This window comes from Salmo salar, chromosome 02, assembly GCF_965601325.2.
Source record: "Salmo salar chromosome 02, fSalSal1, whole genome shotgun sequence".
Classification (NCBI taxonomy): Eukaryota; Metazoa; Chordata; class Actinopteri; order Salmoniformes; family Salmonidae; genus Salmo; species Salmo salar.
Genome location: NC_138292.1, coordinates 78,195,431 through 78,223,207, shown reverse-complemented (window position 1 = coordinate 78,223,207; position 27,777 = coordinate 78,195,431). Strand labels below are relative to the sequence as shown.

The following is a 27,777-nucleotide window of genomic DNA, read 5'->3' as shown; positions in this document are numbered from 1 at the left end:
GGTTTTCTTGTTTTGTTTTGTTTTGTATAGTGTTCTTTCTATTATTAAATGCAATGATGAACACTAACTCCGCTGCACCTTGGTCTACTCTCTCTCACGACAGCCCTTACAGACCCTTTCCCTTTTTCCAGATTATGTTACGTTTAAGCCTTATTCTAAAATTGATTAAAAAAAGGTCCCTCATCAATCTACACTCAATACCATGCTTCATGGTGGGAACCACACATGCGGAGATCATCCGTTCACCTACTCTGCGTCTCACAAAGACACGGCGGTTGGAACCAAAAATCTCCAATTTGGACTCATCAGACCAAAGGACAGATTTCCACTGGTCTAATGTCCATTGCTCATGTTTCTTGGCCCAAGCAAGTCTCTTCTTCTTATTGGTATCCTTTAGTAGTGGTTTCTTTGCAGGAATTCGACCATGAAGGCCTGATTCACACAGTCTCCTCTGAACAGTTGATGTTGAGATGTGTCTGTTACTTGAACTCTGAAGCATTTACTTGGGCTCCAATCTGAGGCTGGTAACTCTAATGAACTTATTCTCTGAAGCAGAGGTAACTCTGGGTCTTCCTCTCCTGTGGCGGTCCTCATGAGAGCTAGTTTCATCACAGCTCGATGGTTTTAGTGAATGCACTTGAAGAGACTTGAAAAGTTCTTGACATTTTCTGTATTGACTGACCTGGATGTCTTAAAGTATTGATAGGCTGTCATTTCTCTTTGCTTATTTGAGATGCTCTTGCCGTAATATGGACATGGTCTTTTACCAAATAGGGCTATCTTCTGTATACCACCCCTACCTTGTCACAACACAACTCATGGGCTCAAACACATTAAGAAGGAAAGAAATTCCACAAATTAACGTTTAACAAGGTACACCTGTTAATTGAAATGCATTCCAGGTGACTACCTCATGAAGCTGGTTGAGAGAATGCCAAGAGTATGAAAGCTGTCATCAAGGCAAAGGGTGGCTACTTTGAAGAATCTCAAATCTAAAATATATTTTGATTTGTTTAACACTTTTTTGGTTACTAGATGATTCCATATGTGTTATTTCATAGTTTTGATGTCTTCACTATTATTCTACAATGTAGACAATAGTAAAAATAAAGAAAAACCCTGTAATGAGTAGGTGTGTCCAAACTTTTGACTGGTACTGTAAGTACTGTATATATATGAAGTGGTTGATAAGGATTATTGCTACTAAAGTTGAACTAAATAAGGCTTAGATTTTCATGAAAACTGTATAAGTGGTAGTGGAGCAACATGGACTCACTCCATTACAGTATTTGAGGGTCAGTGGTAGTAACATTGGAATCAGTTTGAGAAATAAAACATTTCTGATTGTCATAATTATTAGTAATTCAGTGAAATCTTATTCAGAGACAAATATGACATTAAAAAGTAATGTAATGGGAGTGTGCTGCTCCTGGAAGTGGGAGGTGCTAGTGAGACACAGACACACAGAGGTCTCTCAGTCAATACATTTCCTTTCCCAGAGTGGTCCATAATTAACTTTTGCCTGGTTGGCACTTCCAACCAGATATAAGGAGGCTGAGGCCCCAGCATCCTTAAGTCAGATACCTTCTTCCACTGTGGTAAGACCTCTACACCTCTTTAGATTTTTACATTTGTCTCATCTTTGTAGAATCTGAGGCAGTAGCTAACTGCACTGTTTGAATTGACTTCTGCATGTCTCTTGTAAGATTTGACAATATGCAATCAAGTGGCATTTATAAAAATATATATATATATTGTATTATGTGTTTTACTTTAAATGTGTTTTTTTTTTCAAATCTGTAACTTTCATTTACAGTAAAAAGTGGTGCTCCTGCACCTGAAAGGGTGTTCTAGAATGTAACTGGGTTTTCAGGGATATTTATTTGAATTCCTGAAAGAATGCTTAGTAAAGTGAGTTGCCAGTAGGAAAATAAAAGTTACCAGTTGCACCTGTAGTTGAATTTGACATGGCTGTAATGATTGAGTTACATGTTTTCTAGCCCTTCTAAGAAGTACACATTCATCTGTAGGAGGGGAAAAAGAAGGTGAGACATGGTTTGAGTCTCCACATAAAAAGTGATGAGAATATTCTGTTAGAGATACAGCTAACCTAACTCTGTTGACTGGGGAGGAAGCACCACAGAGTCAATCATGTTTCTTGTTTCATCTCTTTCCTAGTGATCCGTCACCATGAGTACGGACGCTGAGATGAAAATCTACGGCAAGGCTGCCATATACCTTCGTAAGTCTGAGAAGGAGAGGATGGAGGCACAAGCCGCACCCTTTGATTCAAAGAACGCCTGCTATGTGGCAGACAAGGTGGAGCTGTACCTTAAGGGTTTAGTCACTGCCAGGGCCGACGGGAAGTGTACTGTAACAGTCACGAAACCTGACGGCACTAAGGAGGTAAGCCTGATCTTAAAAGTATTCAATTTCAAGTTTGTGTACTCTAATTCTTGTAAAATCTACTAAATGCATCAACAAAGAAATACCTATGTTTTTTGTAAGCAGAATATAACCTTCAAGGACATCATTTTTATCACTGCTATTTAAAAATGGCATGGATTTTTTGTTATTGACTAGTAAAAAACCACCAGTTATGTGTCAGTGGTTGATAACAAAGTAGTTGGATTAATGTGGGTATGCATTTTGTTACTGATTAAACTTGTATTTAATGAGCAAAATGCATTCAGTCATGTCTACTTCATCTGCGTGTAATCTATATGTCTGACTGTTTCAGGAAGGAAAAGAGTTCAAAGATGCAGACATCTATGAGATGAACCCCCCTAAGTACGACAAGATTGAGGACATGGCCATGATGACCTACCTGAATGAAGCCTCTGTGTTGTATAACCTCAAAGAGCGTTATGCAGCATGGATGATCTATGTAAGAAACCTGCACATACAATCACACATACATGAACATAAGAAATACACACATAAATGAATGGTATAACAAAAAGATATCAATTCAATAGACCCACATCAGTATACCAAAGTACACCCACATCCTTACATAAATCCAGGTAAAAGAACATCTGACTTTACTAATCCACAAATGTAATTATGCTTTCATCCAGACCTACTCTGGGCTCTTCTGTGCCACGGTGAACCCCTACAAGTGGCTCCCAGTGTACGACGAAGAGGTTGTCAACGCCTACAGAGGGAAGAAGAGGATGGAGGCTCCACCCCATATCTTCTCCGTCTCTGACAACGCCTTTCAGTTCATGATGATTGGTACAATATCTCATGGATGGATGGATGGATGGATCAATCAATCACATTTATTTATAAAACGATTTTTACATAAGCAGATGTCAGAAAGTGCTTATACAAAAACCCAGCCTAAAACCCCAAACAGCAAGCAAAGCAAATGTAGAAGCACTGTTGCTAGAAAAACTCCATAGAAAGGCAGGACCTAGAGAGGAATCTGTCTCTGAGGGGTGCCCAGTCCTCTTCTGACTGTGCCGGGTAGAGATCATAAGAGTATATGGCCATTAAGGCCAGATTGTTCTTCAAGATGTTCAAACATTGATAGATGGCCAGCATGGTCAAATAAAAATCACAGTGGTTGTAGAGGGTGCAACAGGTCAGTACCTCAGGAGTAAATGTCAGTTGGATTTTCATAGCCGAGCATTCAGAGGTTGAGACAGCAGGTGCGGTATAGAGAGAGAGAGAGAGAGGGCGAGAGAGAGAGAGGGCGTGAGAGAGAGAGAGAGAGTGCGGGAGAGAGAGAGAGTCGAAAAACAGCAGGTCAAGGACAAGGTAGCACATCCGGTGAACAGGTTAGGGTTCCATAGCCGGAGGCAGAACCGTTGAAACTGTCGCAGCAGCACATCTAGGTGGACTAGGGACAGCCAGGAGTCATCAGGCCAGATAGTCCCGAGGCATGGTCCTAGGGCTCAGGTCCTCAGAGAGAGAGAGAGAGAGAATACTTAAGTTCACACAGGATACCAGATAAGACAGACTGACCCAAGCCCTGTTCTTCAGTAAAGACTTAAAGGTTGAGACAGAGTCTGCGTCTCTCACATGGATAGACAGACCAAAACATAAAAATGTCCACAAGTGCCGATAGATAGATAGATAGATAGATAGATAGATAGATAGATAGATAGATAGATAGATAGATAGATAGATAGATAGATAGATAGATAGATAGATAGATAGATAGATAGATAGATAGATAGATAGATACATTAAAATATACTTCAGAGAGGTATCTACTATTTTCTAGTCTAAGTAATAACAGTTTGCTGGGAATATCTGATTTCACTACCCTTGAATGGCAAATGTTCCAAAGTGAAATTAATGATGATGCTATGCATTAAATAATGTCCCCATAATGTTGCTTGAGTATGATAAGCAATATGTTTTTTGGTTCCAGATAAGGAGAACCAGTCCGTCCTGATTACGTAAGTTGTTTAATAAAATGTCACTTGAGAAAGTGTTTCTATTGTAATAAGTTGGGTCAGTTGGTGTGATGAAATACATGACAATATGAATAGATTAGAGCATTAGGCTATGTGTAATAACGAGTCGATGAAAGGGAATATCTGTTAATGATTTACTTATGTTAGAAAATAGGTATTTTTCAATGCTATTTCTTGGTGAAAGACAATCTGACACACAAACATGTAACTAAAACCCCTCTTTCTCTGTCATATAAACCAGTGGAGAATCCGGTGCAGGAAAGACTGTCAACACCAAGCGTGTCATCCAGTACTTTGCCACCATTGCAGTGTCTGGTGGCAAGAAGGAAGCAGACCCCAACAAAATGCAGGTAGGTTGTTCTTATGTTTGCCTTTTTAACACATTTCAGTTTGGTTTCCTGTGGAAAAAGACATTTCAGTGGTGAATCATGTTCTGAGTAACTTGTGTTTGTCTCAATCAGGGGTCCCTTGAGGATCAGATCATTGCAGCTAACCCTCTGCTGGAGGCTTACGGTAATGCCAAGACAGTGAGGAACGACAACTCGTCTCGCTTTGTAAGTATGAAGGGCATACTGTGGAAGTTACCTTATATTGGAAAAATATATTTCAGTAGTTCCCTATAGTGATGTCAATAACTGTCCAACAAACTGTAAGGGGTCTATCAAAGTAAAATGTTAGATTTATTTGTTGACCTATTTCTAACCTCCATGCTCTACTACAGGGTAAATTCATCAGGATTCACTTCCAAGCTGGTAAACTGGCTAAAGCTGACATTGAGACCTGTGAGTTGGTATTGATTGTTTCTCAATGATTTCCTACATTCACACAGATTATTTTTTGGAAATCTTATCATTTCATTTCGTCACTCACTCACTCACTCACTCACTCACTCACTCACTCACTCACTCACTCACTCACTCACTCACTCACTCACTCACTCACTCACTCACTCACTCACTCACTCACTCACTCACTCACTCCGCCTTTCTCTCTCAGATCTGCTGGAGAAGTCCAGAGTGTCCTTCCAACTGCCCGATGAGAGAGGCTACCACATCTTCTTCCAGATGATGACAGGCCACAAACCTGACATAGTTGGTACGGCAAAGTAGAGGTTCAGAGGAATTCTTTCCCACCCCCATCTATGGATTATATACAAAATATTCATAATCCACAATATGAATAATATAACAATGATTACATCCAAGGTAACAAGGCATCTAGACATGGGTCAGGTCTCTGAGAAATATCTATCAAGTAATGCACTGTGATGCACTAGTCCACAAGTCTCAGTCTCCTCTTTTGATGCTTTTTATTATATACAACATGTATCCTTGAGTCCATCTATTGAGTAAAGGAGGGAGAGATACTGTAAAGTAGGACAGAGATTTACCTGACAAGCCGTTCTCCGTTGTCCACAGAAATGGCGCTCATCACCACCAACCCCTACGACTTCCCCATGTGCAGCCAGGGTCAGATCGCTGTGGCCAGCATCAACGACAAGGAAGAGCTGGATGCCACAGATGTGAGTCAAACAAAGGGTTAACCAAACTCTACATATAGAATAGGTAGGACCACCAAACACACTGAATGCGCTGTGAAAATCCAACTTGGTGGCAGCTGGGAATTTTCATGTATTTTTTGTTTGATTCTAAATGCCTTGTGTTAGTTAGACATGTGCCTCAAGGAACTCTTCATGCCTTCACACTTCGCCTTGAGGCACATACATTTAAGACATCCACAAGAGAGCTCCACTAAGTGCCCTGTGGAACTGTGTAAAACTCATTTTGTGCTGCCATTGACTAATGTGTTGGCCAAGAGTCAAATCTATCTATCCCATTCGTTCTGGAGTGAGCAGTACAGAACTGTAGTGTAACTGTCCAAACTATCGTTCAGTTCATCACTTTTATACTTCCTCTTTAATGCCAGGATGCCATTACAATTCTGGGCTTCACTAATGATGAGAAGATTGGCATCTACAAGCTGACAGGAGCTGTAGTGCACCATGGCAACATGAAATTCAAGCAGAAGCAGCGTGAGGAGCAGGCCGAGCCAGACGGCACAGAGGGTGAGTCCCACTCATAGATATACAATATGTAGAGCATTAGTCCCATTCTCAGTCTCCAACATAGAAATAGAACACCTAAGACAGACAGTGCCACATGAAAATCAGTGCAGTGGTCTAAGGCATCAGAGTGCTTGAGGTGCCACTACAGCCCTGGGTTCGATCCCAGGCTGTGTCACAGCTGGCCGTGACCGGGAGACCCATGAGGCGGCGCACAATCGTCCAGGTTAGGAGAGGGTTTGGCCGGCCGGGATTTCCTTGTCCTATCGCACTCTAGCGACTCCTAGCGGCGGGCCGGGTGCCTGCAAACTGACTTCGAATGCCAGCTGGATGGTGTTCCTTTCGACACATCCGGGTTAAGTGAGCAGTATGTGAAGAAGCAATGCGGCTTGGCAGGGTCTTGTTTCGGAGGACACACAGCTCTCGACCTTCACCTCTCCCGAGTCCATAGGGGAGTTGCAGCGCTGGGACAAGACTGTAACTACAAACTGAATATCACGAAATTGGGGAAAAAAGGGGTAAAAAAATGGAAAGAAACTAATGATATATATATATATTTATAAACAAAAGTAAGCCAGGCAGGAGATCATTTTTGGAGACCAAATTCCCACCTCCAGAAATTATTTGAAATGATGGATGAGGGTGAATCAAAACCTAACCCACAAAGAAGTTAGCCAAACTGTTTTGTCAGTGTGACACCAGAAAGCGATCTTGTGTCCCTGAGTCTGTTGTTTCTCTCTCCAGTGGCTGATAAAATTGGCTACCTGCTGGGCCTGAACTCAGCTGAGATGTTGAAGGCTCTGTGCTACCCCAGAGTGAAGGTCGGCAACGAGTATGTGACCAAGGGACAGACTGTGGCTCAGGTAAGACTGCTAAACACAGCATCTACCATTTTCTGAGCACAGGAATTTTCGTGGAGATGAGTGCTATGCTTTTTTTGAATAGTGTTGTTGTTTTTCCCAAGCTCGTATCACCTTATCACTAGACATGGTCAATATCTCACATATTAATTTGAGGTATTATCATTACAGGTTAATAACTCAGTCAGTGCTCTGGCCAAGTCCATCTATGAGAGGATGTTCTTGTGGATGGTCATCCGTATCAATGAGATGTTGGACACCAAGAATCCAAGGCAGTTCTATATCGGTGTGCTCGACATTGCCGGGTTTGAGATCTTTGATGTGAGTATGAGACCAGAACAAGACAATTAGTTGTGACTGAGATGGATTACAGCCTTGTATGATGAAATGATCCCTTTTAAAACTCCATCAACAGTACAACAGCATGGAGCAGCTGTGCATCAACTTCACCAATGAGAAACTGCAACAGTTTTTCAACCACACCATGTTCGTCCTGGAGCAAGAGGAGTACAAGAAGGAGGGAATCGTCTGGGCCTTCATTGACTTCGGCATGGACTTGGCTGCCTGCATTGAGCTTATTGAGAAGGTAAGATGTCTGCGAGGATTATAATTGCCCTCAACAGCAAAGCTCAAATGGAGCGCTGTGTGAGATATTATCAGCATCTGACTGTTGAGATCTCAATATGTTTCCTATTATGTGCCTCTAAATGAATATAATCCTACAGTAGCATGTTTACTAAAGGAATAAATGTGATCCTAAATGTTAGTATAACTCATTTGATATACATTTCTTTCATAAAGCCATTGGGCATCTTCTCCATCCTTGAAGAGGAGTGCATGTTCCCCAAGTCTTCAGACACTACCTTCAAGGACAAGCTGTACACCCAGCATCTTGGCAAAACAAAGGCATTTGAGAAGCCCAAGCCTGCCAAAGGCAAGGCAGAGGCCCACTTCTCCCTGGTGCACTACGCCGGTACTGTGGACTACAACATCACTGGCTGGCTGGAGAAGAACAAGGATCCCCTGAACGACTCAGTTTGTCAGCTGTACGGGAAGTCAGGAGTCAAAATTCTGGCTGCCCTGTATCCTGCTGCCCCACCTGAGGGTAAGACCAGCATCACGTCAAAAGATTTAATTAAGCACTAGTTACAACTCAGACCTAAATGTTCTTTAAAGTCTTTGAATGTATCACAATTTCTCAGGGTTAATCACTGGGTTGATTTACTCATACACTCGGTTCATTTAATCATACAATTAGTCTTATTTTACACAATCTAATTGGCAGCATTTGCCCCTAGATAAGTGTGAAGGTAACCAGAGATTCTCTGGTTTATAATTCGTGTGCTTGCTGAAGACAAGACCACTCTAGATTTCTTACATACTCTTATTATTATTCTATTTATTCCACCCACTCTAGGAAATGTACTTTTCTAGTTATCTTTAACTTTTCCCCATTTTAACAGATAAAGCCAAGAAAGGAGGCAAGAAGAAGGGTGGTTCCATGCAGACTGTGTCCTCCCAGTTCAGGGTGAGCTTTTGAAATGTGTAGATTCAGTCCTTCAAAAGGTGCATTGATTAATGATGTCTGAGAAAATGGTTTGTAACCCTCTTACAGGAGAACTTACATAAGCTGATGACCAACTTGAGGAGCACTCATCCTCACTTTGTGCGCTGCCTGATCCCCAACGAGTCAAAGACTCCAGGTACAAGAAATATTGAGTTAAATTTTACATCTCATCAGTACAGACTTTAACAATCCCAATCTTTAACCAGTGTATGCATATTAAAAGAGACTTGTTTTGTTTTACCAGGTCTGATGGAGAACTTCCTGGTTATCCACCAGCTCAGGTGTAATGGTGTACTGGAGGGTATCAGGATCTGCAGAAAGGGCTTCCCCAGCAGAATCATCTATGCTGACTTCAAGCAGAGGTACACGCAAACAAACACAACTGCACACACGCACAAACACAGAAAGATTTGCTCCAAGGTTTTTCACAGCATCAGAATTGGCTTACCTTTTATGTAATATAACCAACTTATTACAACTTCACATACTTTAAAACTCTCTTCTCATTCAGGTACAAAGTACTGAATGCCAGTGTCATCCCTGAGGGCCAGTTCATGGACAACAAGAAGGCTTCTGAGAAGCTGCTTGGGTCCATTGATGTGAATCACGAGGATTACAAGTTTGGACACACCAAGGTCAGTCAAAAACCCCCAGCAAAACACAACTTCAATAATAATTTAAACCAGTACCATATAAAATCTCTCCAGGTGATCTATCCATCCTTTTGTTCTTTCTTCTTCATTTAACTAATGGAAAAGGTGGAAAAACGTTGTAGTGTTTTTTTCTTCAAAGTCATACATGACAAGTATAGAAGAGAAACTAAGCTCATTATCATTTGCATTTTGTTATAGTCGTATGGCTGCAGTTATCTGTATCTGTGTACATTATTTATCTACAGTGCCTTCAGAAAGTATTACACCCCTTGACTTTTTCCACATTTTGTTGTGTGAAAAGTTGGGATTTAACTGTGATTTAATTGGGATTTATTGTCAATGAGCGACACAAAATATTCTAATGTCAAAGTGTAAGAAAAATTTGAACGTTTGTAAATAACAATTATGAAAAATAAAACATGATTACGTAAGTATTCAACCCTCTGGGCCAACACATGTTAGACTTACTTTTGGCAGCGATTACAGCTGTGAGCCTTTCTGGGTAAGTCTCTAAGAGCTTTCCACACCTGGATTGTACATTATTCTTTAAACAATTCTTCAAGCTCTGTCAAGCTGGTTGTTGATCATTGCTAGACAGCCATTTTCAAGTCTTGCCATATATTTTCATGCCGATTTAAGTCAAAACTGTAGCTTTGCCACTCAGGAACATTCAATGTCGTTTTGGTTACAACTCCAGTGTAGATTTTGCCTTCTGCTTTGGGTTATTGTCCTGCTGAAAGGTGAATTTGTCTCCCAGTGTGTAACAGGTGTTGTATAGAGGGGACCAAAACGCAGCGTGTTGAGTGCTCATTATGATATTTATTAACTCAAAAATACTAAAGACAAAATAACAAAAAGCAAACGATCAGAAATACAGTTCTGTCAGGTACAAAGACTAAACAGAAAATAACTGCCCACAAACACAGGTGGAAAAAAACCCTACTTAAATATGATCTCCAATCAGAGGCAACGAGGACCAGCTGCCTCCAATTGGAGATCAACCCAAAAAACAACAACATAGAAATAGAAAAACTAGAACTTAAACATAGAAATAGAAAACATAGAAAAACAAAACACCCCCTATCACGCCCTGACCTACTCTACCATAGAAAATCACATCTTACTATGGTCAGGATGTGACACAGTGCCTTTTGGCAAGCAGACTGATCCAGATTTTCCTCTAGGGTTTTTGCCTGTGGTCCGTTACTTTTTATCGTAAAAAAAAACTCCCTAGTTTTTGTCAACAACAAGCATACCCACAACATGATGCAGCCACCACCATGCTTGAAAAAAATGAAGAGTGGTACTCAGTGTTGTGTTGTGTTGGATTTGCCCCAAACATAATGCTTTGTATTCAGGACTTAAAGTACATTTCTTTGCCACATTCTTTTGCAGTTTTACTTTAGTTCCTTATTGCAAACAGGATGCATGTTTTGGAATATTTTTAATCTGTACAGGCTTTCTTCTTTTCACTCTGTCATTTACGTTAGCGTTGTGAAGTAACTACAATTTTGTTGATCCATCCTCAGTTTTCTCCTATCACAGCCATTAAACTCTGTTTTAAAGTCACCATTCCCCTCATGGTGAAATCCCTGAGCGGTTTCCTTCCTCTCTGGCAACTGAGTTAGGAAGGATGCCTATATATTTGTAGTTACTAGGTGTATTGATACACCATCCAAAGTGTAATCGATAACTTTACCCATCTACCAATAGGTGCCTTTCTTTGCGAGGCATTGGTTAAACCTCCCTGGTCTTTGTGGTTGAATCTGTGTTTGAAATTCACTGCTTGACTGAGGGACCTTACAGATAATTGTATGTGTGGGGTATAGAGATGAGGTAGTCATTAAAAAATCATGTTAAACGCTATTATTGCACACAGAGTGAGTCCATGCAACTTATTATGTGACTTGTTAAGCACATTTTTACTCCTGAACTTATTTAGGCTTGCCAAAACAAAGGGGTTGGATACTTATTGACCGAAGACATTTCAGCTTTTCATTTCAAATTAATTAATTCGTAAAAATGTTTCTAAAAACATAATTCCACTTTGACATTATGGGCTATTGTGTGAAGGCCAGTGACACAAAATCTCAATGTAATCCATTTTAAATTCAGGCTGGAAAAAGTTGAGGTCTGTGAATACTTTCTGAAGGCACTGTACAATAACTAACAACTTAGAAACAACCGATCACGTGGTTTGTTTGTAACCATTGCAAAGTTAATGTTGTTTAAATCAATCTAGTGGTGATGTTCCCCTCTTTTGATTCAACCTTTTCTATCTGTCACCATCTGTGGTTCCATTGACCATGTTAACCTGTGTCTCAGGTGTTCTTCAAAGCCGGTCTGCTGGGTGTCCTGGAGGAGATGAGAGATGAGAAGCTGGCCACTCTGGTCGGCATGGTCCAGGCTCTCAGCCGTGGATTCCTCATGAGGAGAGAGTTCAGCAAGATGATGGAGAGGAGGTGAGGAATAGTAGACATCTTGGCAAAGCTTTCTGTCAACCACCTGTATCTAATGCATTATGATTACATACTGTATATGCTGTGAGTTGTTCAGAATGAGAAAGTACATCTTATAATGGTCTACTAAAGCTTTTGGGTTAATTAATTTAGTCCAGAAATGGATGTAGCAACTAAGGATTCTAGCTTTATGGCTGCAGTCTGGGATTTGGCTGTTCAATTGTCATTTAAATGTGTGGCATTTAAATATCCATTCTTGAAGTAAATAAAATGCCTCATGACCCGTAAGTCCTTGCATCTTGAGAGCTGTCTATGAATTTAAGAGGGGTTACATTTCCCTAGCCCCATTCCTCAACTGTAAACAAACAGTGGCAGGTGGTTCTGTTTTGTTGTTCATCTAATCACAGAATGTAGCTTCAAGCATGTCACTCACCATGCCACTCTGTCCTTTCTGTCAACCAGAGAATCAATTTACTCCATCCAGTACAACATCCGCTCATTCATGAATGTGAAAACCTGGCCATGGATGAAGTTGTACTTCAAGATCAAGCCCCTGCTGCAGAGCGCTGAGACTGAGAAGGAGCTGGCCAACATGAAGGAGAACTATGATAAGATGACAGCAGACCTGGCCAAGGCTCTGGCCACGAAGAAGCAAATGGAGGAGAAGTTGGTGGCCCTGACGCAGGAGAAGAACGACCTGGCACTCCAAATAGCATCTGTGAGTGAAAAACTACCCTCAAATGGGAACATTTACACACACATGAATACACACACACATAAACACTCTTTAAAGTATGTGGCTAACTCACATTTCTATTGCCCATGTTATATGCTGTATATGTTTCATGAATTTCTATTGATTTTCTCTGACATCTTTCACTAAAGTGAGGCCTCTGATTCTTCCTCCTGTTCTAAAACCAGGAAGGAGAGAGTCTGAACGATGCCGAGGAAAGGTGCGAGGGGCTTATCAAGAGCAAGATCCAGCTGGAGGCCAAACTCAAAGAGACGACCGAGAGGCTGGAGGATGAGGAGGAGATCAATGCTGAGTTGACTGCCAAGAAGAGGAAGCTGGAGGATGAGTGCTCTGAGCTGAAGAAGGACATTGATGACCTGGAGCTCACCCTGGCCAAAGTGGAGAAGGAGAAGCACGCCACTGAAAACAAGGTCTCGTGTCTTACCATAGACAGTCTAACCAAAAAATAATCAACTCAAAACATAGCCTAACAGAAATGGAATTCAAGTTGTATTATGGGTGCAGGAAAAATGAAGACACAATAGTAGAATTTCAGTTGTGGGGAACTTCCCATCTAGTGTTGAATCTATAGTGCAGTAATTGTTGACACATTTCTAATCTAAATTAAATGAATGCAATATATAACAAACTAAATCTCCCCTTTATGGTGAAGTGTAATTATGTTGTGGCTGTTTACAGGTTAAAAACCTGACAGAGGAGATGGCGTCTATGGATGAGAGTGTTGCCAAGCTGACCAAGGAGAAGAAAGCCCTCCAAGAGGCCCACCAGCAGACACTGGATGACCTGCAGGCAGAGGAGGACAAAGTCAACACTCTGACCAAGGCCAAGACCAAGCTGGAACAGCAAGTGGACGACGTGAGTGGAGTTGGACATTTTGGCCATAATAGTATGTAAGATGATATTATCTTCAGTTATTTAGATTTTAACAATATATGTGATTTTATCTTATAGCTTGAGGGTTCCCTGGAGCAAGAGAAGAAGCTCCGTATGGACCTTGAGAGATCCAAGAGAAAGCTGGAGGGAGATCTGAAACTGGCCCAGGAGTCCATAATGGACCTGGAGAATGACAAGCAGCAAGCTGATGAGAAAATCAAGAAGTAAACACAAACAAATGACTACAGTATTAGCTGCTATAATGGTTGTTCTTGACTAATTATTGTAATTATGAATTAGCATTTCCATGGAGATTCTTACAAACAAAGTGAATGGTATAATACTCTGCCTTAATAATATCAAACCAAAACGAACTCTGCAATCAACGTGTTTGTGTTTCTTAGGAAGGAGTTTGAGACCACCCAGCTCCTCAGCAAGATTGAGGATGAGCAGTCTCTGGGAGCTCAGCTGCAGAAGAAGATCAAGGAACTCCAGGTACAGTACAGGATATAAGCTCCAGTACAGAAAAGCAAACACCTGAATCATTTCATGTGAAACATTACTCTGGTAGCAAAAAAAATTCCCGGTGGCTCCTGATGGCTGAGTAGGTTGGAAGTTGATGCTGTTTGCTGGTGCTTCCAAATGTTGTAAAGCTGGTGCTTATTAACATTGTGTTTTTATTTTGTGAGGTTCAACTGTTTCAACTGTATTGCAGTGTTGATCCCCCCTGCTCCTGCCTCCTGTTCTAGGCCCGTATTGAGGAGCTGGAGGAGGAAATTGAGGCTGAGCGTGCTGCCAGGGCTAAGGTTGAGAAGCAGAGGGCCGATCTCTCCAGGGAACTTGAGGAGATCAGTGAGAGGCTGGAGGAGGCCGGAGGCGCCACTGCTGCTCAGATTGAGATGAACAAGAAGCGTGAGGCTGAGTTCCAGAAGCTGCGTCGTGATCTTGAAGAGTCCACCCTGCAGCATGAGGCCACAGCCGCCGCTCTGCGCAAGAAGCAGGCTGACAGTGTGGCTGAGCTCGGGGAGCAGATCGACAACCTGCAGCGCGTCAAGCAGAAGCTGGAGAAGGAGAAGAGTGAATACAAGATGGAAATTGATGACCTCTCTAGCAACATGGAGGCCGTCGCCAAGGCTAAGGTGAGTAGTAATGTTTTGGTCAAGCAGTGTCGAGGAGGGTCAACTACATTACCATTCAAGTGAACTGAAGTTGACAGAAGTCACATATATAAAGTAATGATGGAACATGTTTCACTAACAGGGCAATCTGGAGAAGATGTGCCGTACTCTTGAGGACCAGCTGAGTGAGCTCAAGACTAAGAATGATGAGAATGTTCGCCAGGTCAACGACATCAGCGGACAGAGGGCCAGACTCCTGACAGAAAATGGTACCATCAACAATGAACAGCAACCCAATGCTTTCCTTCAGTAAAACACAAAGTATTGTGGGCTGTATCCACTTCTTCTGAGGAGCCTCCACTGGTCCACATAGTTTCTACTGTACTATTCACCACCGAACAACATTGCCCTATGATACATTAAAATACATTTTCAATCTTAGAAAACAGAGATGTCATTAACAAGATGTCCCTCTGTCCCTGCAGGTGAGTTTGGCCGCCAGCTGGAGGAGAAGGAAGCCCTAGTGTCTCAGCTGACCAGAGGAAAACAGGCCTTCACCCAGCAGGTGGAGGAGCTGAAGAGGGTGATTGAGGAGGAGGTCAAGGTAAGGGACCCAAGATGGAAAGTTTAGAGCCATTTCTTTACATAGACGGTGACTAAACCACCCTCTGAGACTCCTACTGTCTCTCCACCCTCAGAGACCCCTACTGTCTCCCCACCCTCAGAGACCCCTACTGTCTCCCCACCCTCAGAGACCCCTACTGTCTCCCCACCCTCAGAGACCCCTACTGTCTCCCCATCCTCAAAGACTCCTACTTTCACTTGTTTGACTATCTCTCTCATCTCTCTTTGCATTTTCTCTTTCTTTCTCACAGGCTAAAAACGCACTGGCCCACGGTGTCCAGTCTGCCCGCCATGACTGTGACCTCCTGAGGGAGCAGTTTGAGGAGGAGCAGGAGGCCAAGGCAGAGCTGCAACGCGGCATGTCCAAGGCCAACAGTGAGGTGGCTCAGTGGAGGACTAAGTATGAAACTGATGCTATCCAGCGCACAGAGGAGCTGGAGGAGGCCAAGTGAGTCGCACACAACAGAAAAACTCAGATATGGTGTGATTATGAGGGTAGTAGGGGGCTCTGAGAAAATGTGATGTCAACAATATGTATTGTAACATTTGTTTTCGCAACATAAAACCATCCTCTGTTGTCCAACAGGAAGAAGCTGGCCCAGCGTCTGCAGGATGCTGAGGAGACCATTGAGGCGACCAACTCCAAGTGCGCCTCCCTGGAGAAGACCAAGCAGAGGCTGCAGGGAGAGGTGGAAGACCTCATGATTGATGTTGAGAGAGCCAACGCATTGGCTGCCAACCTCGACAAGAAGCAGAGGAACTTTGACAAGGTGAAAATGAATAAACCTTACCATAGGCTGATATTTACTGACTGCTATATGATCAATTGTAGTATAATTGTAGCATATTTCTAATTTAAAACTCTTCATCAATGACTTCTGATGAAAATCCCATGTATTTCGCTAGGTTCTGGCAGAGTGGAAGCAGAAGTATGAGGAGGGTCAGGCAGAGCTGGAAGGAGCTCAGAAGGAGGCTCGCTCCATGAGCACTGAACTCTTCAAGATGAAGAACTCCTACGAGGAGGCTCTGGATCATCTGGAGACTCTGAAGAGAGAGAACAAGAACCTGCAACGTGAGCATTTGACAGCAGTTCTATTTGGCTTATGTTTTATTAGCAAGATGATTTGCTGTTAATAAACTGTTATCATGATTCAATGTCAACATGGGAGATTTTCAGTGGATATCGCCAAAGTCTAAACTTCTCGTGTGTGTGTGTGTGTGTGTGTGTGTGTGTGTGTGTGTGTGTGTGTGTGTGTGTGTGTGTGTGTGTGTGTGTGTGTGTGTGTGTGTGTGTGTGTGTGTGTGTGCAGAGGAGATCTCTGACCTGACTGAGCAGATCGGAGAGACTGGCAAGAGCATCCATGAGCTGGAGAAGGCCAAGAAGACCGTGGAGACAGAGAAGTCTGAGATCCAGACCGCTCTGGAGGAGGCTGAGGTACAAACTACAGCTGTTTGATGGGGAAAGCAGTGTTACACTAGCCAATGCCAGCTACAGTCCAATGATCCCTGTGTTGGAGTTTATTGTAGTCACACTGTATATATAATTCCTACATCCAAATGTATTGAACACAATTGGCCTGACTGCTTCTGTTTGTCCAGGGAACACTGGAGCACGAGGAATCCAAGATTCTGCGTGTGCAGCTGGAGCTGAACCAGCTCAAGGGTGAGGTGGACAGGAAGATCGCTGAGAAGGACGAGGAGATGGAGCAGATCAAGAGGAACAGCCAGAGGATGGTTGACTCCATGCAGAGCACCCTGGACTCCGAGGTCAGGAGCAGGAATGATGCCCTGAGGGTGAAGAAGAAGATGGAGGGAGACCTGAACGAGATGGAGATCCAGCTGAGCCACTCCAACAGGATGGCCTCTGAGGCCCAGAAACAGCTGAGGAACGTCCAGGGACAGCTCAAGGTAAAGGGACTGGGACATCAGGCTCAAACACCTGAACATGGAGAGGGATTTGTTGGTGAATCTGTATAAAAGAGTAGAACAGAGGAATTGAATAGATTGAACTATATACTGTAAAAAGGTAGGGATATTGAGTAAATTCTTCCTAATGAAAATTTTTACCGCCCATTCTATCACCCCTTCAACCACAAGTCCTAATGAACCTATGTCATTGTGAACCCCAGGATGCCCAATTGCACCTTGACGATGCCGTTCGCGTAGCAGAGGACATGAAGGAGCAGGCAGCCATGGTGGAACGTAGAAACGGTCTGATGATGGCTGAAATCGAGGAGCTGAGAGTTGCTCTGGAGCAGACAGAGAGAGGCCGAAAAGTGGCTGAGACTGAGCTGGTAGACGCCAGCGAACGCGTTGGACTGCTGCACTCCCAGGTATCTGTCAAAAGCCATTTCTAATGAAAATCAACCAAGCATATCGTTTAAACACATCAACAGTTCTTCCTCTTAGACTTTCATAATTTCAGGCTTGTGCTTGTAGGTTCTTACTACTACAGATCCCGTCAACGGGACTGAGTTCGACAATAGCCAGTGAAAAATCAGAGCGCCAGATTCAAAACCACAAATCTAATAATTTCAATTTCTCAAACATAGGACTATTTTACACCATTTTATAGATACACTTCTCCTGAATCGAACCACGTTGTCGAATTTCAAAAAGGCTGTACAGCGAAAGCAAAACATTAGATTATGTTAGGAGAGTACATAGACACAAATAACCACATAGCCATTTTCCAAGCAAGCATATATGTCACATAAACTCAAAACACAGCTAAATGAAGCACTAACCTTTGATGATCTTCTTCAGATGACACTCTTAGGACATCATGTTACACAATACATGCATGTTTTGTTCGATAAAGTTCATATTTATATCTAAAAACAGCATTTTACATTGGCGCGCGACGTTCAGAAAATATTTTCCCTCGGTGAATCAGCACTACAATTTACAAAAATACTCATCATAAACGTTGATAAAATATTAAACTGTCATTCAAAGAATTATAGATGAACATCTCTTTTATGCTAACGCTGTGAAAGATTTCAAAATAACTTTACTGGGAAAGCACACTTTGCAAAAATCTGAGTACTGCGCTCAGAAAAATACACTACGCTATACAGATAGCCGCCATTTTGGAGTCATCTAAAATATTAAATAGCATTAGAAATATTCACTTACCTTTGGTGATCTTCATCAGAAGGCACTTCCAGGAATCCCAGGTCCACAACAAATGTTGTTTTGTTCGATAAACTCCATCATTTATGTCCATATAACTCCATGTTGTTTGCGCGTTCAGTTCAGCTACTCCAAATGTAGGAAGCGCGCGGAAAATTTCACGACGAAAAGTCAAAAGAAATTCTATTTACGTTTGTTCAAACATGTCAAACATCAATCTTTAGGGCCTTTAGAACGTGAAAATTCAGTATTATTCCAACCGGACGAAACCAGTGTCTTGAAAAACGTTTTGGAACAGAGCTACCTCTCGCGTGAACGCGCGCCAATGAACTGATGGGTCATCAACTTCCCAGCCTTCTTGTTCGGTCTCTGTTCATCATAGACGCCTCAAACAACTTTCTAAAGACTGTTGACATCTAGTGGAAGCCTTAGGAAGTGCACAATGATTACTGAGTCACTGTGTGTTCGATAGGCAATGACTTGAAAAGAGTCCACCCATCAGATTTCCACTTCCTGGTAGGATTTTTCGTCAGGTTTTTGTCTGCCATATGAGTTCTGTTATACTCACAGACATCATTCAAACAGTTTTAGAAACTTCAGAGTGTTTTCTATCCAAATCTACTAATAATATGCATATCCTAGCTTCTGAGTTTGAGTAGGAGGCAGTTTAATATGGGCACGTATTTCATCCGAACGTGAAAATACTGCCCCCTACCAATAAGAGTTATTAAGAGTCAAACAAATCGTCTTGTTTCCTCCTTCAGAACACCAGCCTTCTGAACACCAAGAAGAAGCTGGAGACTGACCTGGTGCAGGTGCAGGGAGAGGTGGACGACATCGTCCAGGAGGCCAGGAATGCAGAAGAGAAGGCCAAGAAGGCAATAACTGACGTGAGTCCTTGAATTACATCAACTTGATTTGTCCCTAAGGCCAATGATAGCTGGGCTGGTTAAGCACAACAAAGATCTCAGAGACGTTATGATTGGTGCCAATTGTTGCATGAATTAAACAAACTACTTTTCCAGGCGGCTATGATGGCTGAGGAGCTGAAGAAGGAGCAAGACACCAGCTCTCACCTGGAGAGGATGAAGAAGAACCTGGAGGTCACAGTCAAGGACCTGCAGCACCGCCTGGATGAGGCTGAGAATCTGGCCATGAAGGGAGGCAAGAAACAGCTCCAGAAACTGGAGTCCAGGGTGAGTTATCAGCAGGGTGGATTAGGGTGGATTGAAAGACTGATTGCTGGAAAAGTATTTGATCATGTAAAATACACAGAAGCACTGTTTAAGTACTTTTTCTCTCAATGAACCACCTAGATCAGGGGATCCCAAACTTCTTTGCATCGGGGACCCCTTCATAACATCAGAACACAACTCTTACATTAGTGTGATAAAAAATAGCATCCAAGCAGTTTTACTATTACTTCTGCAGTGCATGGTTAGACTAATCAAGTCTCGGACCCTGGTAAAGAACATTATAAAGCTTAAATTTGTCTCTCTTTATGTAGCGTTGTGTTGTTTCTCTTGTCGTGATGTGTTTTGTCCTATATTTATATGTTATTCATTTTTTTATGTTTAATCCCAGCCCCTGTCCCCGCAGAGGTCTTTTGCCTTTTGGTAGGGCGTCATTGTAAATAAGTATGTGTTCTTAACTGACTTGCCTAGTTAAATAAAGGTTAAATAAATACAAAATAAAATACAGTGCAATTATGTTCAAATCAAAAACGTTGGGAATGTGTTACACTTATGTAGTGGAGTTGAGAAGAATTGGAGCCAAGACTTTCAAATAAATTGAAGATATAAAAATGTATTTATCTAGTTGTTTCATTTAGGCTTGGACATGTCTTCTAAACTGCTATTCAATTAATATAATCAATATTAATTATAATACAAATAATAATACAAGTTCTGATACATAAACACACATTGATCCAATTCATCTCATAGTAATATTTTATTTACATCTAGTCACATGTTTAATTTCTCTCTCCAGATCGCTATCAGCTACATGTCTCATTCACTCTGCTGCAAAAGGGCCGTTACTAGGGAAGCTAGCGTTGTTATGCGGGGCTACCAGCTAGCACTCTAACGGCTAAATTAGCTTGTAGGCTGGAGGACTTTCATAATTTCATAAAAACATGAAAACATAACATCTTAACAAACAGATGTACATACCCCGGAAACATTACACTCTGGGATATGGTGCTTCTCCATTCGCTTACCTTCAAAATAAATACATCAAAATGTATTCATTTAGCTGCTTTTGTCTTGCTGTTGACTCACTTGACAAACTTCCGTCAACAGCGCGAGCCCATAATTGAAGTAATGTCACAACCAGGGTTACCAGGTCCAGATAAAATTGCTAGACCAATGACAACACAAAACCCGCCCATAAGTCCTGAAAACTAGCCCACCCCCCCAAAAAAAATCAACAGCAAGAGAGGAGTTCGTACATTTAAATCATCATTCTTGTGAGCTAATGTGACTGATAAAGGAATTTGAATATGTTGCAAGAGAAAATATAATTATACTCGCCAGGTAATTTTCAATCAATAGATGTTAACTTGTTTGACTTCTATGATTGTCAATAAATCCCTTATGTGTATGTGCATAACTATAGATCATTCCAACAGTAGAGTTTGAGGGATGAAAATTGAGAGAACTTTATTTTTTACCTGTAATCTAATCTGTTACCTTCAGTGTAATGCATTCTCACAACAGCTAATTGGCAATTACTATAGAACTGTGACCCTGATCACGATTTTCAACATCCAATTTCAGTAACTAAACATGGTAATTAATAATTGAATAGGAACACAACGCTATTTATTAATTATTTTGCCAGCACCAGGCAGGCTACACAAGATTTGCAATTACTCCAGTGATGTCATCATTTCAACATATTTATTGTATCAAATGGTAGGCTACAGTATCCTACATAGGCATAGAAATTAATAGGCTAATTAATGGCCACATTACTGTCAGTTTCATTGTGGACTTTTCCCCTTTACAGAGGCACGTATTTCCATAACTTTAATCTAAAATGTCCACTCGCGCAGCACTCCAGACCCAAGAACTGTACATGCGTAAAATATGTTGCTTGTTATAAATAAAGCCGACATTATAATGCTGTTTAAACCACCTCCGACCAAATGTATCTAATGCGCTCTAGAGCGCCTAAAGTCGTTTTCCTGTGCTTTGTCGCCTTATTTCTTGATGCACATCAGTTCTAACGCGTTAATATGTTTTATGGGAAAAGGGTTGGAAATAGGTGTCCCCATAATGACAATCTAAATTGCCTACCTACAACTGGTAAGAAGTTGTTATGACGTGCCGACACACCCATCTGTCCCTCCACCTCCCCACCACTCAATTCAATTCAAAGGGCTTTATTGATATGGGAAACATGTTTAGTTAAAAAATATATATATAACCTTTATTTAACTTGGCAAGTCAGTTAAGAACATATTCTTATTTACAATGACAGCCTACCAAAAGGCTATGAGACTCCTTATCACGGCCCGTTGTGACACAGCCTCGAATCGAACAAGGGTGTCTGTAGTAACGCCTCAAGCACTGAGATGCAGTGCCTTAGACCGCTGCGCCAATCGGGAGCTCCTGGTTTACATCTATATATTTTAAAGAAAAATGCTATGGCTGCCGCGATGTAATTTAGAAGTAACCCAAAACCCCACAACATCATTTTCAAAGTAGACAAATTTTGTTGGAAAATCGCAACATGGCAAACCCTGCTCACAACATTTAAACAGTGGCCTCCAGTGGTCATACTGGTACTGCTTCATATACCGCTAAATGCATGCCAAAATGTAGAAAAAGTCATATGTATTACAAATAAAATGGGAATTGAGTTGAAACAATTGGTCATTGTTGTAACACTGTGCCTCCCAGTATCCCTGTGAGCCTCCCATGCCCGTGTTGTACATTTAAGGGTTAAGAACATAAATAGTGGATTAATAATATTACATTGTATTGTATTGGACCTTCTAATCTTGTTCCACAGATCCTTGGTAGTTTCATCTGTTGTTGCTAGCAAACATAAGTAAATGTAAAATAAACAAATGTAAAATTGAAATTGCACTTTGGGAACCACTTGTAAAATTACATAGGAACAGACAACAATTGTGCCCCCTTGACTGGGTAGAAGACTATACCTGTTTAACAAAGATTTGTTACGTCTGATTCTAGACCTCAAACAAATGCCTAAATGTATATGTTCCACAAAGGTGCGTGAGCTCGAGACTGAGGTGGAGGCAGAGCAGAGAAGAGGTGTAGATGCTGTCAAGGGAGTCCGCAAGTATGAGCGCAGAGTCAAGGAGCTCACTTACCAGGTAAGAGAAAGTGCATCCTTCACGCACTTGACTCTAACACAGACAGGTTTGTGTATAAAACTATACTGACATTGATTCTTTGATCTTCTCCCACAGACTGAGGAGGATAAGAAGAATGTTAACAGACTTCAGGACCTGGTAGATAAGCTGCAGATGAAAGTGAAGGCCTACAAGAGGCAGGCTGAGGAAGCGGTGAGTCACAGACTTAGTCAAATACTTAATGTCCATAAAATATAGTTTGAAGTAAGTGTTGCTACAGCACATCAGTCAACAGGGACAATTGATAGTGCAAGTAATTGCTGATGAAATTATACACATTTCTGAGTGCCTCCTATTCCTATGTGTTACCAACTTAAAGGAGAGGGGTTGAATATTAATTTGCTGCACCGGGGGCTGGTCTAGTGATCATGCTGGAGGCAGCGGTTTGATCCCCCGTTCTTCCACTCACTTTCTCTGCTGTATCATCTATCTCCCTGTATACATTGTTATCCTAAATCTGTTATTTTATTTTTAAATACATTTAATAACAGAATATTAATTTGCTACCTGAAGCATCAAACTTTAAGTGCTGATGTTCTGCTCTCCCTCTCTTTTCCTCACCCAGGAGGAAGCAGCAAACCAGCACATGTCTAAGTTCAGGAAGGTTCAGCATGAGCTGGAGGAGGCTGAGGAGCGTGCTGACATCGCTGAGACTCAGGTCAACAAGCTCAGAGCCAAGACCCGTGACTCTGGAAAGGTACAGAACTGCTGCTTAACCTGTACCTGACTCATGTTCAGATATGACCACATCAGCACCACCTATGATTCAGTCTTCTCAGAGGTCAATGCAGACCTTTTACACTCAACTGTATTGAAGATCTCTAAGAAGAACATTTCAGGAAGGGCTAAACAATCTAATAAGAGTAATTCGAGTTAGTACTTCAACATCTAAAATCCAAGCTGAGCACTGAGCACTAAAGACTTGATCCATTATATTCTATCCAAGTCTATCCATATATTTATCATGTTCATTATTATTACTGATCCATTATATTCTACCCATATATTTATCATGTTCATTATTATTACTGATCCATTATATTCTATCCATATATTTATCATGTTCATTATTATTACTGATCCATTATATTCTATCCATATATTTATCATGTTCATTATTATTACTGATCCATTATATTCTATCCATATATTTATCATGTTCATTATTATTACTGATCCATTATATTCTATCCATATATTTATCATGTTCATTATTATTACTGATCCATTATATTATATCTTTCTTCTTACAGGGAAAAGAAGCTGCTGAGTAAACAAGACCAAAGTATTGAAGATCAAAGTCTTACCATTTTCCTGTGTTGCATAAAATATGATTTTCATGGTGAAATGTTGAGCATTGATTAAAAACATGTAGGCCTACATACACTTCCTTTGTGACTGTGGACTTATTACTCAGCAAACAGCTTCTTAATACCATAAAAAATGGTACTTTAATTAAAGGAGCAATCTGGGATTCCAACAACAACAAAGCGTTCACATCAGCTGAGGGATTAGAATGGAGAAATGTAAACGCTCAAATTCATAGACTGAGCTATGGATGTAAGGACTGACCAGCTAAATATCTAAATTGTAGTTTTAACCCTTTACAGTCAGGGGAATTGGCCTATATTGATAGACCCAAATTGAAATGTTTCTGTAAGAACAATATATGATCTCTGGAAAAAGTTCAGAGTGCAATGCAATACAATTCAATATAATTAATCCACAATGTTAGTTTTTAACACTTAGAGGAACAACGGCTCTGGGAGGCTTACAGTGATATTTTAGTCACTATCTTCAATTTGTTCCATCCCACTTGATTTTATTTAGAGTAAGATGGCAACATGTGGGCTGCTTAGCTTCCCAGACTCCTTGCTCCGGCCAAACACTACGCCACGTCCATGGACGCGAGTTTTTTCTCCGCAATGAAGTATCTAGCAAACAACAGATCAGCGGAAGAATTTAGTGTGAGTCGTCAGGCTAGTTTACACAAGAAAATACTTGTAATACTGGTCACCATTTGAATGCCACGGTGATACAGTCTACACTGCTCAATGGGGAGAGTTTGCACCGGCAACACAATGACATGGGGCAGGCACAGTGTCCTTAGCTCCTGCTTTCCTCAGTAAAGAATGGGAAGTAGCTAGACAGTGTAGCCAATATCAGGCCAGGGGGATGGCTAAAGCACATTTATCAGTGATGTAAAGTACTTAAGTAAAAATACTTTAAGTATTACTTAAGTATTTTTGGGGGGTATCTGTACTTTACTATTTATATTTTTTACAACTTTTACTTTTACTCCACTACATTTCTAAAGAAAAGTTTACTTTTTACTCCATACATTTTCCCTGACACCCAAAAGTACTTGTTACATTTTGAATGCTTATCAGGACAAGAAAATGGTCCCATTCACATACTTAAGAGAACATCCCTGCTCCTCCCTACTTCCTCTGATCTGGCGGACTCACTAAACACGAACGCTTTGTTTGTAAATCATGTCTGAGTGTTGGTGTGCCTCTGGCTATCCGTAAATTCAATAAACAAGAAAATATTTCCATCAGCTTAGCTTGCATCCACTTATATCAGTGCATTCGCTACAAATTTAGCATTACGAAACTTCTATTCGATCAAATAAGCCTCACGTTGTCACATTGAATAACACTGGAGAGACGAAGCAGGTACGGGGAGTAAAACATCTAATATAGAACGGCCATGGACCGAGACAGTAACAGCGTCAGCAAACAGGTAACACAGACAAAAAAACAATCGATGCAGCAGCAGGGAACAGAGCAAGGGAACTGACAAATATAGGGGAGGAAATAAACAGGTGATGAATGAGTCCAATATTGTTGATGCGCGTGACGAGGGAAGGCTGTTTGAATGTAAACGATGAGACAGAGGCATTGATGCGAGTAACCAGTCTTGTTCAGTATATTGCAAAACATCCGGGTATTTCAAGCACACCAGTAAAAACACTGGTGTTGCAGTAATTAACATTTACCAACAGATGGCATCACTGTGCCATGAGCAATTACATTTTTTTGTTGACCAAATTCGACACACTCTCATCGTGGGCTTATTTTCATAGACACATTTTAGGAGAAGTTAAACTTCTCGCTTCAACTCTTTCTTTCTGATTTAGCTGAACCCGCTGTGTTAGTGCTGGGATGGAACAAGAGCCTGCATACCATGTGGATGGGCTGTCCAGAACAGGAGTTACAGGCTCCTGATATACTGTTATTAACTGCCAGATGTCATTAAGCAGTTGAGTAAACTGTCATTATAAAACTGTTATTGTACATATTTTACGTATTTTAGCAGGGTTGTGGAAGGATCAGATAGTAACTCTTGATGCAATAGATTTTAAGGGAGCTTTAAACAACTCAGTCTGTGCTCACAAAGTAGTTGTATCACCACAGACAGGAGTTTGCCTGAGACACCCCAGAGCTTTGGCTCACATCAGAAATATATTTTTTATGATTCAATCCATTCAAATATCAAAGCCAGTAAAAATCTAAATCTGGATGTGAAACGTCACATGCTGTGGAGAGGCGGAGTCATGTTGTGTCATGGATTCCCATAACAACCCTGCTTGGCTAGGTTCATTCAGATGTTATTTTCCAGGTCACATATCTCGCTGTAAATCTATTACGGTGTCAGCAATGTCAGGACCTCATGTTCAACTAATAAGGTCAAAATAATGTGCTGGCCTGTATTGGATCTCTCTGTGTTCCACAGTGTAGGTCATGTGGTCTTCACCTTTCAGCATGCAGTGTGAAGTCAATGGAGGGCAAAATGTAAAATTAATCTCATACATTTACAAAGATAAAACACTTGGATCAAATGAGGAGCTGTTGTGTTTTACAGATCTTTGGATAAACATATTAAATGGCATAAATAGCAGTTACAAAACGTAGTTAAAAATGTCACCCCTTGTAAGTGACCTTCTCATGGCCAATGGCCATATTCCGAAACTGGGAGTCAGAAATACATTTTACGATTGCTTTATGACCTTCCGTCATAGAGGTGGTATCAAACATATTCTGAGCTGTTCTTGAAACTCCAATTTGATCCCATACAGTCCAGAGTTACAGGAAGCGTTCCAAAGCAACACATAATTTACAAGCCCTCTATAGCCATGTTCAGAAATGGGTGTGTCAGAAATACCTAAATAAATCCCCAGGGAGATTCTGGATGCTCTAGTTGAGCAGGAGGCTGGGCTGACCATCTGGAAGGACCCCATCAAAGCCTTTTAATTTCTTGGATTGTGCTTTCGTCTTCATTGCAGCCAAGGGTTATTGTTTGGAGTGCGTGTATATATACCAACATTCCCACACAGCCTAATTCTGACAACAATGCCACTGCTGTTAGACAGAATATAATCACTTGGCGTGTTTGTGGGTGCGAGACAACATTCGCACCATGCAGTCTAAGAGTTTATGACACTCAAGTTATTTTAATGTGCCTGATATACACCTCCAGACATTCTGAACTAGACAACTGTGTATTTGGCCACAAAGACCTCAACTGACTTTACAGCCATCCCACTGGGCACAAACTGGTTGAATCAATGTTGTAATTTGTCAACGTATTACAACATGGAATCTAAGTGGGAAATATACTGTTTTTTTTTTAAGTCTTCAATGACGTAAACTGTTGTTTTGAAGGGGGAAATTTGAGCCAAATAAAATAAAATTGTATTGGTTGCTTACACATATTTATATAAATATTAGCACGAGCAATGTCGGAGTGTGGAGTTTAAATACACTATATAGTCAAAGGTATGTAGACACCCCTTCAAATTAGTGGATTCGGCCGTAGGAGGGCAACAACCCAGCAGCAGGACCGCTACCTT

The 27,777-nt window shown here is 41.2% G+C and overlaps 2 protein-coding genes across 2 annotated transcripts in view; one reads left to right on the top strand and one right to left on the bottom strand.

Annotated features, from left to right (window-relative positions):
* Positions 1-2,396, bottom strand: part of LOC106593154 (myosin heavy chain, fast skeletal muscle) — an 89,779-nt gene extending 87,383 nt beyond the window's left edge. Inside the window, exon 1 of the mRNA XM_082967368.1 lies at positions 2,343-2,396. The gene's annotated coding sequence lies outside the window, so the exon portion shown is untranslated. The remainder of the gene's footprint in view (positions 1-2,342) is intronic.
* Positions 1,564-24,308, top strand: LOC106593078 (myosin heavy chain, fast skeletal muscle-like). Its single transcript, XM_045710208.2, has 41 exons — positions 1,564-1,598; positions 2,001-2,045; positions 2,179-2,406; positions 2,741-2,887; positions 3,081-3,237; positions 4,385-4,412; positions 4,672-4,780; positions 4,892-4,984; positions 5,152-5,212; positions 5,427-5,525; positions 5,849-5,952; positions 6,357-6,495; positions 7,237-7,355; positions 7,524-7,673; positions 7,768-7,938; positions 8,154-8,457; positions 8,816-8,880; positions 8,968-9,055; positions 9,164-9,281; positions 9,431-9,554; positions 11,898-12,034; positions 12,494-12,749; positions 12,953-13,195; positions 13,464-13,640; positions 13,737-13,882; positions 14,063-14,153; positions 14,408-14,797; positions 14,919-15,045; positions 15,262-15,380; positions 15,652-15,848; positions 15,987-16,170; positions 16,307-16,472; positions 16,711-16,835; positions 17,000-17,308; positions 17,530-17,733; positions 19,300-19,425; positions 19,561-19,731; positions 22,779-22,883; positions 22,980-23,075; positions 23,488-23,619; positions 24,176-24,308. Exons 3-41 carry the CDS (start codon positions 2,191-2,193, stop codon positions 24,194-24,196), a joined length of 5,814 nt encoding a protein of 1,937 aa, XP_045566164.2. The 5' UTR covers positions 1,564-1,598; positions 2,001-2,045; positions 2,179-2,190; the 3' UTR covers positions 24,197-24,308.
* Positions 24,309-27,777: the final 3,469 nt, after the last annotated feature.